We start from the raw sequence: 14,105 nt of genomic DNA on the forward strand, positions 1-14,105 counted from the left end.
CGGATCAGTCCAAGTAAGCTTTTTTCATTACTGCAGTCATGACAATTCGCAGACGTCTTCCGCAACTTGCCTCCGAATTCGTCCGGAGGCAATTCCCCGGCCTTGACAAGGGCTCTATCTGCCTCAATAATGGTGCTGGCTCTCTTGTCCATAAGGGCGCTATAGAGAGGCATGTCGTCCATTCCAAGTTGAAAAACATTATGAAAATATCCTAACACTTAGCAAAGCATTGTCAAAACTATGTCTTATCCTCTCTTGAATCTACGGGGAATGGACTCCAAGAGCCATGTTGATGTTCAGAACCGCGCTGCTCAATACGCAAGAATAGCTTCCTTCGTGAATGCTGATCCTGACGAAATTGGTAAGTTCTGCTGAAAGACTTTGGTGTAATATTCCTGACGAGTCCAGCGTTCGGTCCTTCGACAACTGGCCTGTTGCGAACATTGACCAATTCTCTACGTCCAAACCTCAACGCAGACTCAGAGATCATTGTATCTATACTCTGCCATGAAGCTGGAATCACCGCATGGCGCGCCTTGGCAAAGAGTCTAGGTATAGTCATCAAATGGTGGGCTCCCCCAAAGGTCAATGGGTGCAACACAGACCCCAAGCTCACCCTGGAATCACTGCGGCCACTTTTAACCCCAAAGACAAGACTTGTTTGCTGTGGCCATGTTTCAAATATCACCGGGACAATCGAGCCTATAAAGGACATCGCAGACCTCGTCCATACCATACCCGGCGCCATGGTATGTGTTGACGGGGTAGCAATGGCACCTCATCGCCCTATTGATGTTAAAAGCCTGGATGTCGACTTTTACATCTTTAGTTGGTATAAAGTTTTTGGTCCTCATATTTCTCAGCTTTACGCTCGTCGGCGGATTCAACAGCGCTGGCTGACCAGCCTCAATCACTATTTCTTCGAGCCCAATGCTTTGTCCATCAAGCTTGGCCTTGGAAATCATTGCATTGAGCTCGAACATTCTGTTGTCCCTATCATCAACTATCTGGAAGACCAAATCGGCTGGGAACCCCTTATTGCTCATGAACAAGCCATCACCGGATATCTCCTTCGCTATCTGAAAGACAACCCAGATCTTTACACTGTGTACGGATCACAGTCATCAGATCGTAACGATCGCGTGTCTCTGGTTAGCTTTTCTGTAAACGGACTTTCGTCTGATCAGGTCGCACACGAGATTCACGAAACGTCACCTTGTCGGTTGATAAGCGGAGACTGTTGGTCCCCTCGTACAGTCTACGATATCCTAGGACGCGGAGATGATGGTATCATACGGGTAAGTCTGGTGCATTACAACACCATAGATGAGATGAGGACTTTTACAGAAGTTTTGGATCGCGCTGTGCGTCGCTTGAGCCATGGGGACTCTGGGTCAGTAGCCATGCACGCTGAAGCTCTCTAGACACAATCAACGATGAGCAGTATTTCAAAAATCAAGCTTGCTAAAATAGAACAATTCCGGTATTTTGCTAGCAATACGTAAAAGCGTTTTTGTCACTTCTGAAACCGTGAAATGGTTCCTTATTATGTATCTGTTATGGAGAACTCTTTGTCGAGAAATTTAAGATGGCCATCTTGTAGGCATCCTCGTCAGCTGTAATTTGAACCTTTGCCACCGCGTTGATTGTAAAGAGCCGCGGTCCTTCAGAAGCTCCCGTAGAGAGTTCTGTCACATGAGACGCTTATGGTTTCATATGACGACATTGGAAATTATCTTTGCTCCCTTTTCACCTCGATATATCGAGGGGTGTGTAACCCAGTATTGTCTTTACGGATATAAATACGCATCCTAATCTTCAATGCTCTGTTACACTTAATAGCACTACTGCTCTACTTCAACTGTGGTTTGAACTAATCTATCCTACCGTCTGGCAATGTCTCCTTCTCAGATCGAAACAACTTCATCCCATGGCAATGGAAAAGCCACTCACGACACCAAACTCATCAAAGAGCCTCTCAAGCTAATTGGTTTACTGGACAAGTACGAGTCTTTCAGCGTCACTCCAGTCATAGGAACGGAGTTTACGGACGCAAATGTCGCAGAGTGGTTAAAAGCTGACAACAGCGATGACCTCATCCGCGAATTGGCTATCACCAGTAAGAAATTATCTATTGACTCTCATAACGCACAATTGATAAAGAAGCAGTATCTCGACGTGGTGTCGTCTTCTTTCGCGCCCAGAAAGACCTCACCAATGAACTTCAGATGGAGCTTGCCGATCGCTTGGGGAGGCTCACTGGCAAGCCCGAGTCTTCAACACTTCATGTTCATCCATTACAAAACTTCAATCCTGACGAAGAGAAGCACATTAATACCATCACGACTGACCAAGCTGCCAACCCGGCTGAAGACCTTTGGAAAAACAGACCCGCCGATATTAGAAACAGTTGGCATACTGATGCTGGCTATGAGCCAAACCCTCCAGATTACTCAATCTTGAAGGTGGTTAAGATGCCTCCAACGGGTGGAGGTAATTCTATCTCTTCCCTTAGCAAAACGCAAACCCTAACAGCGTCTAGATACAATGTGGGCTTCATCATGTGAAATCTATGACAAGATCTCCCCTCATTATCGCAAGTTTCTTGAAGGTTTAACAGCCAGCTTTTCGCAGAGAAGACTGCCACGCGTAGCTAAGGAGAAGGGATTCGAACTATATACCCAGCCACGAGGATCCCCAAACAACGTGGGTGATTCTCTCACAACAACTCATCCAGTCGTTCGTACCAACCCCGTGACAGGCTGGAAAAGTCTCTTTGCAGTTGGCAATCACTGCGAAAGTATCAATGAACTTACACCTGATGAGAGTAAGCGTCTTCTGGATTGGTTCCTGCAAATGATTGTTGAGGAGCATGATTGTCAGCTGAGGCATCGCTGGCAGAATCCTTATGATCTTGGTGAGTGTGTATCTCCAAACTTTGCCAGTCATCTAATTAGATTATAGCTATTTGGGATAATCGTACGGTTTATCACACTGCTATCTTTGACTACGCTGGGCTTGGTCCACGTACAGGTCATCGCGCTGTTGGAATTGGAGAGAAGCCATACTTTGATGTCAAAAGCAAGACTCGCCGCGAAGCATTGGCTATGGAAGGACACTAAACTCTGTTTCAATATAGAAGAATATATATTACTGCTTGAAAGTGGGATTATATGTGTTCTGCCAAACGAGAGATGATTGCGGATATTACCTGGGAAATGCAAAGTCCAGAATAGGCAATAAATTAAGTCCATGGGCTTTTGAAACCACAATGAGAAGTGAATTCTAAGAGAAAAAGTGGGTTCAACTGCATCCCTAGCTCAGCTATAGTAAATCAATTAATCCAAACCCTGTGGGCACCTCTTTCAGATCATATAAATATATTTAACGTCGATACTGGTGTTCTTTTTTCCTTCTCTTACTAAATATCTTGACTCAAATAGGTGTCACACAACGACCAGTAACTCATCTACCACACAACAATTATACACCATGGCAAGAATAGACGACATTAATGCCACTGGCCCTCAGGATGTGTTTCTATTTGCTCTCAACCGTACCTGTTCTCATGTCCTATGCCGTTTGCTGTCGGGACAACCAGGATGGACTCAATCGAACTATCACTTCAAACGTGCTTTTGACTTTGCAAGAGAATCTTTCAACTGGGGGCCAATCAATTCCGTATCCGATCAGCAACGTCGAGATTTTGAAAGTCTCCTCCAAGAAGGGTTTGATGAAATTCAGGAGGAGCTGAAGGTCGCCAAAACTCAGGTTAGTTACTTCCCTTTATGAACCCGTGGTAAGCTTGTCTCTAATGGTGTTAGAATATGTCTATGTTCCTTAAAGAACATACCTTCTACGTCTGGGAGCCGTGTAAGCTCTCAGAGCATATGTGGGGTACATATCCGAGACCTTCTTTTACAGTTCATCAACAGGGTTCTTCTCACTCAGCAGAGGACGTAAAAACAAACCCAACCATATTCCCTGACAAGTTCCTCCTGCGGTGGAGACCAATATTTCTAATTCGACACCCGGCTCTCACGTTCGAATCTTGGTATAGAGCCGAAAGCGCCGCTCGCTCCATTGATCTTGCTGATAGGTCATGGGCGTTCTATACGACATATCAGTACTCTCGCCAGCTCTATGACTGGTTCTTGTTCAAAGTTGGAGAACCTTCTAGACCTATTGTTGTTGATGCGGACGACATTCTTGATGGCAGTCCTGCAATCAAGAATCTGTGCAATTCACTCGGCATGGATGAACAACATATCCTTTACAAATGGGATACGATCAAAGCACCTGAGAACGCTGGCTGTCGCGAGCTCAAGTTCATGAGTGAGTATTGGAATTCAACTTCAATTGACAGTTCAAAGAGCTCTCGGGGAGTCAATTTGGATGCTGTTTTTGGGCGATGGGTGGAGGACTTTGGAGCGGAAAATGCTAAAGAGCTTAAGGGTCTTGTCCATGAGTCAATGGAAGACTACAATTATTTAAAAGGTAGGAAGATATAAATCAGACTGGCTACTGAAGTAACAGACAGTGAGAAAAATCTATGATTAGATACAGCAGGTTCTGCTACGTTAAGATAGAATACTATTAAGAAATTCTCGCTCACTAATGAATGTGTTCTTGGTCTGATGCCATCCGGCAAGGCCTTTCCTTCCGTTTTCTACTTCTATGCCGCTTATCTTATAACCCCGAACACTTATTGAGGCTGTTCCTTCTCCTTAAGTGTTTATCTGTATAATCCCGGCTTGAAGCCACCTTTGCTGTGATAGGGTTGAGGGGTCAAAAAGAGGCTTCAGCCAGGCCCAAAGACGTACCATTTGCTTGGGCAGTGGCCTCATTTACATTCTCGTAAGTAAGGATGGACATGACTGGACCTAAAATCTCCTCTTTTACAATCTTCATCGTATCAGTACAGTCACTGAAGACAGTTGGAATTACCCAGTATTCGTTGGATAGATCAGAAGGAAAACCATCTGGCCTTTCCTTCCACCATAGACCAGCCGGGCGCCACCCATTTCGAGGCCATAGCGAATGTAGTAAATGACCTTGTTGTACTCCATTTAACTCGAGAGAGGGCCAAAGTTCGCTTTGGGGTCCTCCGGGATCCGACGCTGAGCAATTGCAGCTTCTTCTTAAGCTCTTCTTCAAACTGTTTCCGTATTTTCACAGGAACAAAGATCTGAGTTCCATTTGTGCAGATTTGGCCACTTGCAAAGTAGTTATCCAACATAGCATCGCTTACCGCATCTTAAATGTCGCCATCTGGCGGGACAATGAGAGAACTCTTGCCACCCAGCTCCATCGTCACATATTTCATACCCTGAACAGCTGAACTTGCGACCTTCTTGCCAGTGGAGACCTGACCGGGAGAGCTGACTTTAGAAATGAGAGGATGCGAAGCGAGATACGCTCCAACAGAACCTTTGCCTTGATGAAAATACCTGGGTGGCATCCAACTTCAGTCAGGATGGCTGCAAGAACAGTACCGTGGGCCGGTGTGTACTCGGATGGTTTGTAAACCATAGTGTTTCCAGCAGCCAGAGCAGCGTTCAAAGAGCGCTGAGATTAAAAATTATTAGTCATGGCCTGTAAATGCGTGCGAAGGATCGGATAGTTCCATGCACCAATCCCTAAGCACACCCCAAGGGGCTCTTTATAAATTTCGACACGACCAGTTTCATCGACTGGAATGGATTCGCCGTTCAGGGCCCTCCGCCAATGAGATTTCCGTAAAAGTAAAAACATCCGCACCACCTGCAATATCGACGGTGCTGGTTTCGGAGAGCGCCCTTCCAGTATCGCGTGTTTCCATTATTGCCATTTCATCGCTGCTTTGGCGCAGAATCGGTGCAAGTCGGAGCAGCACTCTGCTTCGCTCAAGTACGGGTGTCTGGGTCCAGTTGGGGAAAGCCTGCATTGCTGAGCTAACGGCAGCATCGCAATCATGAGTCGAAGTTTCAGAATACTCGGCAAGCACTGACGCTGACGCTGGGCATATGGATTCAAATCGGCTTCGGCCTGCTGGAGACAGGACACCACCATCGTAATACAAGCTGTCCGAAGGGTAGAGGATTTGAGATGCCGTTGCTATTGATAGCTATCAAAAATGGAATAGAATTGTGAACAGGTAGAGATGTGGCGCCAGTGCAGTTACATATCACAAGGCCTACGACAAGATACCTTAATATAGCAGAAAGAGGTAGAACGAATGACTTGAAATAACGTAAGATAAGCAAATAATTAATCTCATTGGCTGACGTACATTGCAAGATTGGCATGATACTCATCGGCATAATTCACCTCATGCGAAAGTTTCTGGCCCCTTTTAACCCACCAGAACGAAAAGTCTTAAATCCCCTAGACTCGAAATGGCTTCCCATACTGGTAAGCTTCATTATCAGAAATATACGAACTGTGACATTGTCATTGAGAAGTCAGCTAGGGATCTCAACCCTGAATAGGCAAGTCTATATGGATGCACTTGAGTTCTCCTATTTGCACGAACAGTACCTCGGCCTGCTAGCAGATAATGCGGATGTCTAAGTCACGGCGCTGTATACGCACTGCACACCTACTGTATATAAAGCATTTAACCCTGTTAAAAATAGCCTTAGTTGATCACGATCAAGCTGGAGCTCCTCATCGCATAGAACAACTAATGACAAGGACACGGAAATTACGGTCATGGCTGGGCTCCCCCACTAACTGATCCTCAGGTCGCGTCTTGATTTAGGTCAGGGACATATCCTGGATCGATTCCTTCTGTTCCTTTATGAGCTTCCAACCGACCTCCGAAATGTAGTTACACACAGTGGGAATGGATTGGATGCATTCGAAGTTGCCGCAAGCCAGGCCAAGCATGTTGTTGGCACTTGTATGGGGTAAGGAAAAAGTGACACAAGCTTTCAATGCTATCCCACGCAGCCTTGTTGATGAATGCAGACGCGATAAACTAGTCAACGGAAGCGTTTATATAGTTGGCAAGTGCTTTAACCGCTTTGAATCTTGTCGGCTGTTTCCTCTGGCCCAAAACAAGGGGTTACAAGCTGCACGTTGGAGTTACTGAAGTACTGACGGATCGAATCAATGCAGGCTTGTATGACCTGAGATCCTGTAGCATTATCCGTAAAGATCTGGTTCCTGGCAAGAGCCGGGAATTGAGATTAAATGCGCTGAAAATCCATTCTGGCTTATTGCTTGCTAGGGATCTGAGTTAATAGCAAAAGCGATAAAAGTGATTATGAGGTATAACGACTTCAGGAGATCTGAATGGTCGGTAAAGCTTAGGGTTAGCTTTGTGATAAGCCATTTGAGATCTTCTGCAGGATCAAACGGGAGGGGTTATTTGATATAAAGAGTAATTCTCTATTTACCGCAGATTAGAAATTATGCATTTAGCCCCTAATCAAACTATTAACATCGTGATATATTACTATTTACAGCAACACAATTATTTAACATAAACACAGTTAACGGCATGTATGCTAAAGAGTTAGGTGTAAATAGAGTCTTATTAGCTGCCTAAAAGTCTCATCTAGGGTATCTACACAATTTAATCTAACTCAATTCGTCTCTTCTCCTTACATTATCGCCCTCTAACCTTACTGGCATGGAAAATCGGGCTTTATTTAATCCTGACCAATTATAGCTCTCCTCATTCTCTCAGCCCCGGTATAAGGGTCACGTGCTAGTTAACGCACCAGGCTTGGTGCAGGTGTAGGTTTCCGTCTTTACCAGTAGCTCGCAGCACTAGCTTACCGTTCGGCTAACCGGCACGCCGCCTTGACCAGGGTTTGAGCTAACTAACTATATTAGTCGCGCACCTCGTTGCAATCTACGCCCGACTCAGGTAGGCAAGTTAGGGGGTGTCAAAAAACGTCTGACGTAAAGATCTGATTTTGTATGGTGGATGTGGATTCCGCGTCAGACTCTTTTTGACACCCCAAGGGCAAAGGTCATAAGACAAGCTTTGAGCAAGCATTCGCGTATTGCCTTGGCCGCAACTAGGTTATTTGGGGAAGCTGAATCTCGTCACCCGGAATCCACATGTACTACACGCATCTCCGCAAATGGCAGGTAGTCGTGTCGAGCATGATAAGGAGCACAGGAGGACCACCAATGATATCAGAGCTCACGATACCGAGTGTCTGAAGACCTGAATGAAGCATCGCCTGTCACGCTATGCGGCTTACTCGGACGGATGAGCCGGCACATATTTCCCCTCGTTAACGGAGTGTCCGAGTGCCATGGCGTGGAGTAAGATTGGAACAGGCTGCTTATCGCCAAACCATCGCCAATTGGAGGCATTAGCTATTGATTGCTGCCGCACTCCGTATGGAGTACTCCATTGAGGAAGGCAGTATTGTGCCAGCAGCGTAAGCAATGGCTCCCATAGGGGGGGCACATGATTTACCTGGAGCTTTAAAATTGGGGTAGCCTTCCATCTTCTACATTTCTTTCTTTCTTCTTTCTCACTTCTCCCATTCCTACCCGTCCCCCCCCTACCTCCGTCCTCGTCGCGATGAGTCTTACGAATGAAAAAAATGGCAGCAGCGATGCCCCCGACTACAAATCGGGTACGGTCGATCCCACGGCCGGCCGGCAGTCCCCTGTCGATGACCCAGAGGCCGGGGCGACGAATCCCCTCCATAAGAATCTCAAGGGCAGGCACATGCAGATGATTGCCATGTAAGGGTTTAATGTCAAGTACTCAAATATAGCAACTAACGGTCGCTTTTCTAAGTGGTGGTGCAATTGGTGCTGGCCTGTTTATCGGTTCTGGAACTGCTTTTCAGACTGGTGGACCTGCTTCTGTTTTTCTTGGTTTCCTAATTGTTGGTAAGTTGTGTACACTGCATTGGTCGCCATGCGATAGCTAACGCGTGTCTTCCTCAGGTGTCATGGTGTATGTTCCCTCGACGTGGAAGTCGAAGCATAGCATCTTTCCCTTCGGTTGATGGATATTGACATAGATCATTTAGGTACCTCATGATGCAGGCCCTCGCAGAAATGACTGTCCTGTATCCGATCAACGGTGCCTTCACCATGTACATCTGCCGCTTCGTTGATCCCTCCTTCGGGTGGGCGTGCGGCATCGAGTACGCCATCAGCTGGCTGACTGTCCTTCCCTTCGAGATCTCCGCTGCCTGCAACATGATCCATTTCTGGCCAGGTTCGCACGGTATTAACAACAGTGCTTGGATCGTCCCGCTACTTGTCGCCTTAGTGGTCATTCAATTCTTTGGCGTCAGGGGATACGGCGAGGTATGTTCCCAACTGTCTGAAAAGTTCCCAGCCTTGAGAGATATGGAAATGAGCTGACCGATTATTTAATTAGGTCGAATTTGCTCTCAGTTTGATGAAGATACTCGCCTGCATAGGCTTTATCATCCTGGGAATAATAATCAACTGTGGCGGCGTTCCAACAGACGACAGAGGCTACATCGGTGGAAGATACTGGTAATGTTATGTATGCCAAGTGGCTGAACTAGGCTAACATGGATTTCGAAACAGGAACGATCCTTACAGCGCATTCCTCAATGGCTTCCACGGCTTCTGCAGCGTCTTCGTCACTGCAGCGTTCGCCTACACTGGCACCGAGCTGACAGGACTGGCTGCTGCGGAAACAGCCAACCCAAAGAAGGAGATTCCGAAAGCCTCGAATCAGGTCGCATGGCGAATCGGTATCTTCTACGTCGTCAACCTTCTCCTTGTTGGACTTGTCGTACCGGCAAACAGTCCCCTGTATGGCAGTGCGACTACCGCGTCGCAAGGGTCGCCTTTTGTCATTGCAATTGAGCTTGCTGGCATCAAGGTCCTGCCATCGATTTTTAACGCCGTTATTCTGATCGCCGTTATGAGTGTTGCTAACTCGTGCACCTTTGGCTCGACTCGAACGCTTCAGGCTCTCGCTGCAAATGGTGCGTGCTGCGTGATGATATGAACATGCTGTTTGTGACGCTAACACACACTTACTATGCAGGAATGTTCCCAAAGAAAATGGCCTACGTTGACAAAAAGGGTCGTCCTATTCCCGTGGTCATTCTTCAGCTTCTCTTCGGGTTGCTAGCATTCATTAACCTGGCGCATAATGGTGGTACGATCTTTAACTGGCTCCTGTCACTGTCGGGTCTTACCATCCTCTTCGTGTACGGTGGCATCGCTCTGGCTCATATCCGCTTTCGCAAGGCCTGGTAAGCAAATCACCTGTTGTTTTCTGGCCTGCTTTGTTCCTCCGATAACTGACTTCGAACAGGGCCATGAACGGTCATACCTTGGACGAGCTTCCCTACAAGGCCAATTGCGGCGTCTGGGGTTCTTGGATATGCTTGCTTGTCTGCGTTCTTGCTCTGATCGCCCAGTTCTATGTCGCGCTTTATCCTATTGGCGGTCCTAACCTGAATGCATCAAACTTTTTCCAGCTCTACCTTGCCGGTCCGCTACTGATTTTCCTCTACTTAGTCTGGAAGGGCTACAGCTGGATCTATGTGCCAGCACACCGCCCATTGTTCATCAGAACAAAGGACATCGATATCTACACAGGCATGAGGGACATCAGTGCTGTAGGTACCTCTGCAGAAGGAGAGGAACGGCACCAGGGAGGTGCTGTGGCATACATTAAGAACGCTGTCCGAAACATTATTTAAATTTTACAGGAGTGTATTATTTCAGGGGTAGGCAGTAAGGGGTTTCTTAGCTAGAAGATAATTCTCTTAGCTGTGGCTCTGACGAGTGGTATACCACTGGCACTAATGAAACTTGCGACTCGATGGGACTCAAGCGCGGCGTATAATCAACTTCTCTCTTTATTGTGAATCAATACCGCCTACCCAACTGCAGCTCAGCTGCAATGATTGAGCCTGGTACGAGGCTCTGCATGCCTGTATAGTGTGACCTTGTTTATCAGCTGCGAACTGAGGAGGATTGCCATCTACTTGAGTCTAATGCGACCAATAAGCTTTTGAGGGGGATATACAGCTTTATAACTGGTGGGTCGGTTACAATTTAATTAACCTGCAGGAACTTACTGCCGTATATGGGAACATAATATGCTTTGGCCCCCAATGAACAGAACAATACCTCGTCCAACAGCACCGATACCACCACGCCTCAACCATTCAATCTATACACCTACAACAAGATTACTCCTCCTGAGGGCGCGAAAGTAACTAAGGGTACAACAGAACGTTGTGTCCGGTGGTATGTTGCAGGCAAGGAAGACTAGTGCGCTCATATTTGTGCGGTGTCAAGTATCGATGTCCATTTGTTATTAATGGTCAATACCGGACTGGGCACCGACGCGGCAGCATGTTCAGCGAAGCCTGTGGCCGTCAACGCGTACTGTGTAGGACCGAACCATGACTGGGAGGTTCCTTATCCCCAAAGAACCTCAGTTTCTACAACGATTTACATCGCAGACGGTTATATCTGGCCTGCTGAGACAGGTGAGTGAGGTTAGAGAAGAAATATTTGGTTCAATGCTGTGTCTTTTTCCCACGGTGCGTATTAGAGTCCATAGAAGAGTCATCACAAGTAGCTACAGGATTATGTCACAAGACTTTAATTGGGCAACACATATACTTTACACATATATCGGCTGCGGAAAAGCGAAATACATAACAGACGTCTAAAACAAGGAAAGGGGTGGTCCCCCAAATGCCTCAAACCCTTCTGACGGCGGGTCGCCAAAGTGAAGAACTCCTGGATAATCGCGATCTTTCCTGTGTGTCAACACATGGCTTCGGATCAGGTTCCGGATAAACCAGTATTTTATCAAATAGTCAGCTCCACGCACACGAACGTAAACCGCCTCGTCAGGGTTTGGCTCCACGTCGACCATCTTGACCCAATATGAGGAGCTGTAAACATCACAGCCGTGAGGAAAGCCCTTAGGCGCCGTAGCAAGCTGAGAGAGGGTCTCTGCATCGAGCATGATGCACGCAACATATCGTGTATTCCCAACGTTCGACTTGCCCCCCTTGGATGCAATCCAGGTCCTGAAATATTCGCGCACCGCAGCCAAAGAGGCGTTATCCAAATTCTGATCCTCCAGGACGTCATTCTCATACCGGCGTACTAATTCCTCATTTGGGCGCGTGACAACCTCAATAGGGACATCCCTATATCGAAAGTCTGTTTCTTTGCCACGGGTAATCCGGAACTTGAGACCCTCAACTTCGGCTTCAGCCCAATGCTGGGCGATATTGTTTATAATATCAAGAGCATGCTCGAATTTTTTATCCGATCCAGGGCCATAAGCGGTGCGTATAATAGCAAAGCCCCATTTCTTAGGTCTATGGCCGTCTAGGAGAGATATTGTTGTGTCTAGTCGCTGGATAACGCTACGGTTATATTGAGGATCTCCTTGAAAGCGAGCATGCCGGAAGGCGTTATCATTAATCCAGGAATGATAGTCTTCCTTATCCACCACTGGCTGGGCCATAGTATATTAAAGTATTGGATTGGTTTTTATATTAGAGAAAAAAGAGGAAAAGGTTATGATAAAAAACTAAAAATAAATCAGACTAAAATAAATTTACTGAGAGTTAAGTAAGGGTATAGCTTAGGAAATATATCTTACTAATTAAAGTATTATAAACTATTTAAAATTGCTTTATATTTTTTTTCCCCCTTGCTGTCAGCCTTATAAGGCTATCAAGCTTCTAACTTTATATACAAAGGCTTAAATAATGAGGCCCCTATAGTAGGTCAAAATCATATAAGGTTTATCTGCCTTAGTAGCGCAATTGCTGCCTTAATCAAGCAGTATTAATACCGCTTACCCCTCGGCAGCTGTATTAGCCTTCTTCCTTCACCCTACCCAAAAGATCTTAAATTGACCTCTTTAACGTTAATAGAAAGTCAGTATTAACAGAGAATATCAGGCTAAGTCTATTATAAAGTATATTCCCTAACCTAACTATTAGTTATAGTTATTAATATTAATTATAGCTACTATTATAATAACTTTTATATATAATAGCCTATAGGCTAATTAGGCCTATTATATAATTAATTATAACTTTATTAATATATTTAAATTAATATTAATAAAAGCTATAGGCTATAAATACTATAAGCTTTATATAATAACTATAGCTATTAAGAAAAACTTCTTATTAAAAAATTAATCTAGCTTAATTAAAATAGTTATTTTTAATTATATTTTAATTAATATAATTTATTATATAGATTTAACTATTTTAATTTATATAATATCTTTAAATTAACTAGCTAAAGAGCTATTATAATTAAAAGACCTAAAAGAAGCTATAAGGTAAGATAGGACTTTAATAACTAATTAGGCTATCTTTCTAACTGCCTTTTTAGGCTTAGCTAGCTATAAAGAGTAGCTATAGAATATAATTAGTAAGGCTAAGTATATACTTAACTTTCTCCTGCTTATATAAGGGTTAATAGGCCAGTTATAGTTTAAGACTATAAAAGTAAAGGGATAAATATAAGGTAATAATAGGGTTTAAAGGTTTAAAGGAATTAGGTTAACTTTTATATAATTTAGTTAGTAAAAGCTAAATTAATTTAAAGTTAATAATAAATCTATTGATTAAATATATATACTAGGGCATATAACTAATTAACCTTATATTTAAGAATAGATAAAGTAATATCAGTAAAGAAGTAGTAATTTAAATTAGGGAAAATTGCTCTATATAGTTAAAAATATTATTAAAAAATTAAAATTAAAAAGTAATAAAGTCTTTATTTTATTTAAAGATTAAAATAGTATTATATAAATAATATTATACTTAATAGAAATTTTAATTATAGAGTTTTAATTAATTTTAAAATTTATTTATATTAAACTTACTGTATCTTTTATCCTTATATAATATAATAGATACTTATAATAGTATTTACCCTTTAATTAATTTACTCCTAAAGATAAGCTAGAGATCGGCTATATTTTAGCCAGACTATATAACAGATATAAAATAACTGTTATAAAGGCTTTAACCCCAATTTAAATCACTACTTCTTCACTAATATCACTTTAACTGCAGTTCTTAAATATAAGGTTAATTAGTTATATGCCCTTATATATACATTTAATTAGTAGAGATTAATTTAACTTTCGC

General features: G+C 44.0%; 6 protein-coding genes across 6 annotated transcripts; 4 read left to right on the forward strand and 2 right to left on the reverse strand.

Annotated features, from left to right (window-relative positions):
- Nucleotides 1-240: 240 nt before the first annotated feature.
- On the forward strand, nucleotides 241-1,424 carry FPRO_08803 (uncharacterized protein; the record flags this gene model as incomplete). Its single annotated transcript, XM_031224728.1, has 2 exons — nucleotides 241-361; nucleotides 409-1,424. 2 exons carry the CDS (start codon nucleotides 241-243, stop codon nucleotides 1,422-1,424), a joined length of 1,137 nt encoding a protein of 378 aa, XP_031089958.1.
- Nucleotides 1,425-1,896: 472 nt separating this feature from the next.
- Nucleotides 1,897-3,122, forward strand: FPRO_08802 (putative taurine dioxygenase; the record flags this gene model as incomplete). Its single annotated transcript, XM_031224729.1, has 4 exons — nucleotides 1,897-2,119; nucleotides 2,170-2,493; nucleotides 2,543-2,917; nucleotides 2,965-3,122. 4 exons carry the CDS (start codon nucleotides 1,897-1,899, stop codon nucleotides 3,120-3,122), a joined length of 1,080 nt encoding a protein of 359 aa, XP_031089959.1.
- A 370-nt stretch (nucleotides 3,123-3,492) lies between these two features.
- On the forward strand, nucleotides 3,493-4,511 carry FPRO_08801 (uncharacterized protein; the record flags this gene model as incomplete). The annotated part of the gene is made up of 2 exons (XM_031224730.1): nucleotides 3,493-3,771; nucleotides 3,825-4,511. 2 exons carry the CDS (start codon nucleotides 3,493-3,495, stop codon nucleotides 4,509-4,511), a joined length of 966 nt encoding a protein of 321 aa, XP_031089960.1.
- A 746-nt stretch (nucleotides 4,512-5,257) lies between these two features.
- Nucleotides 5,258-5,926, reverse strand: FPRO_08800 (uncharacterized protein; the record flags this gene model as incomplete). Its single annotated transcript, XM_031224731.1, has 3 exons — nucleotides 5,258-5,385; nucleotides 5,451-5,568; nucleotides 5,753-5,926. 3 exons carry the CDS (start codon nucleotides 5,924-5,926, stop codon nucleotides 5,258-5,260), a joined length of 420 nt encoding a protein of 139 aa, XP_031089961.1.
- A 2,604-nt stretch (nucleotides 5,927-8,530) lies between these two features.
- Nucleotides 8,531-10,655, forward strand: FPRO_08799 (putative GAP1-General amino acid permease; the record flags this gene model as incomplete). Its single annotated transcript, XM_031224732.1, has 8 exons — nucleotides 8,531-8,697; nucleotides 8,753-8,847; nucleotides 8,905-8,914; nucleotides 8,991-9,273; nucleotides 9,347-9,468; nucleotides 9,523-9,929; nucleotides 9,992-10,202; nucleotides 10,265-10,655. The coding sequence occupies 8 exons, from the start codon at nucleotides 8,531-8,533 to the stop codon at nucleotides 10,653-10,655; spliced, it is 1,686 nt and encodes a 561-aa protein (XP_031089962.1).
- Nucleotides 10,656-11,635: 980 nt separating this feature from the next.
- FPRO_08798 (uncharacterized protein) lies at nucleotides 11,636-12,451 on the reverse strand (the record flags this gene model as incomplete). The annotated part of the gene is made up of 1 exon (XM_031224733.1): nucleotides 11,636-12,451. One exon carries the CDS (start codon nucleotides 12,449-12,451, stop codon nucleotides 11,636-11,638), a length of 816 nt encoding a protein of 271 aa, XP_031089963.1.
- Between the last annotated feature and the right edge of the window lie 1,654 nt (nucleotides 12,452-14,105).

Source organism: Fusarium proliferatum (genome assembly GCF_900067095.1).
Source record: "Fusarium proliferatum ET1 genome assembly, contig: FPRO_scaffold016, whole genome shotgun sequence".
NCBI lineage: Eukaryota > Fungi > Ascomycota > Sordariomycetes > Hypocreales > Nectriaceae > Fusarium > Fusarium proliferatum.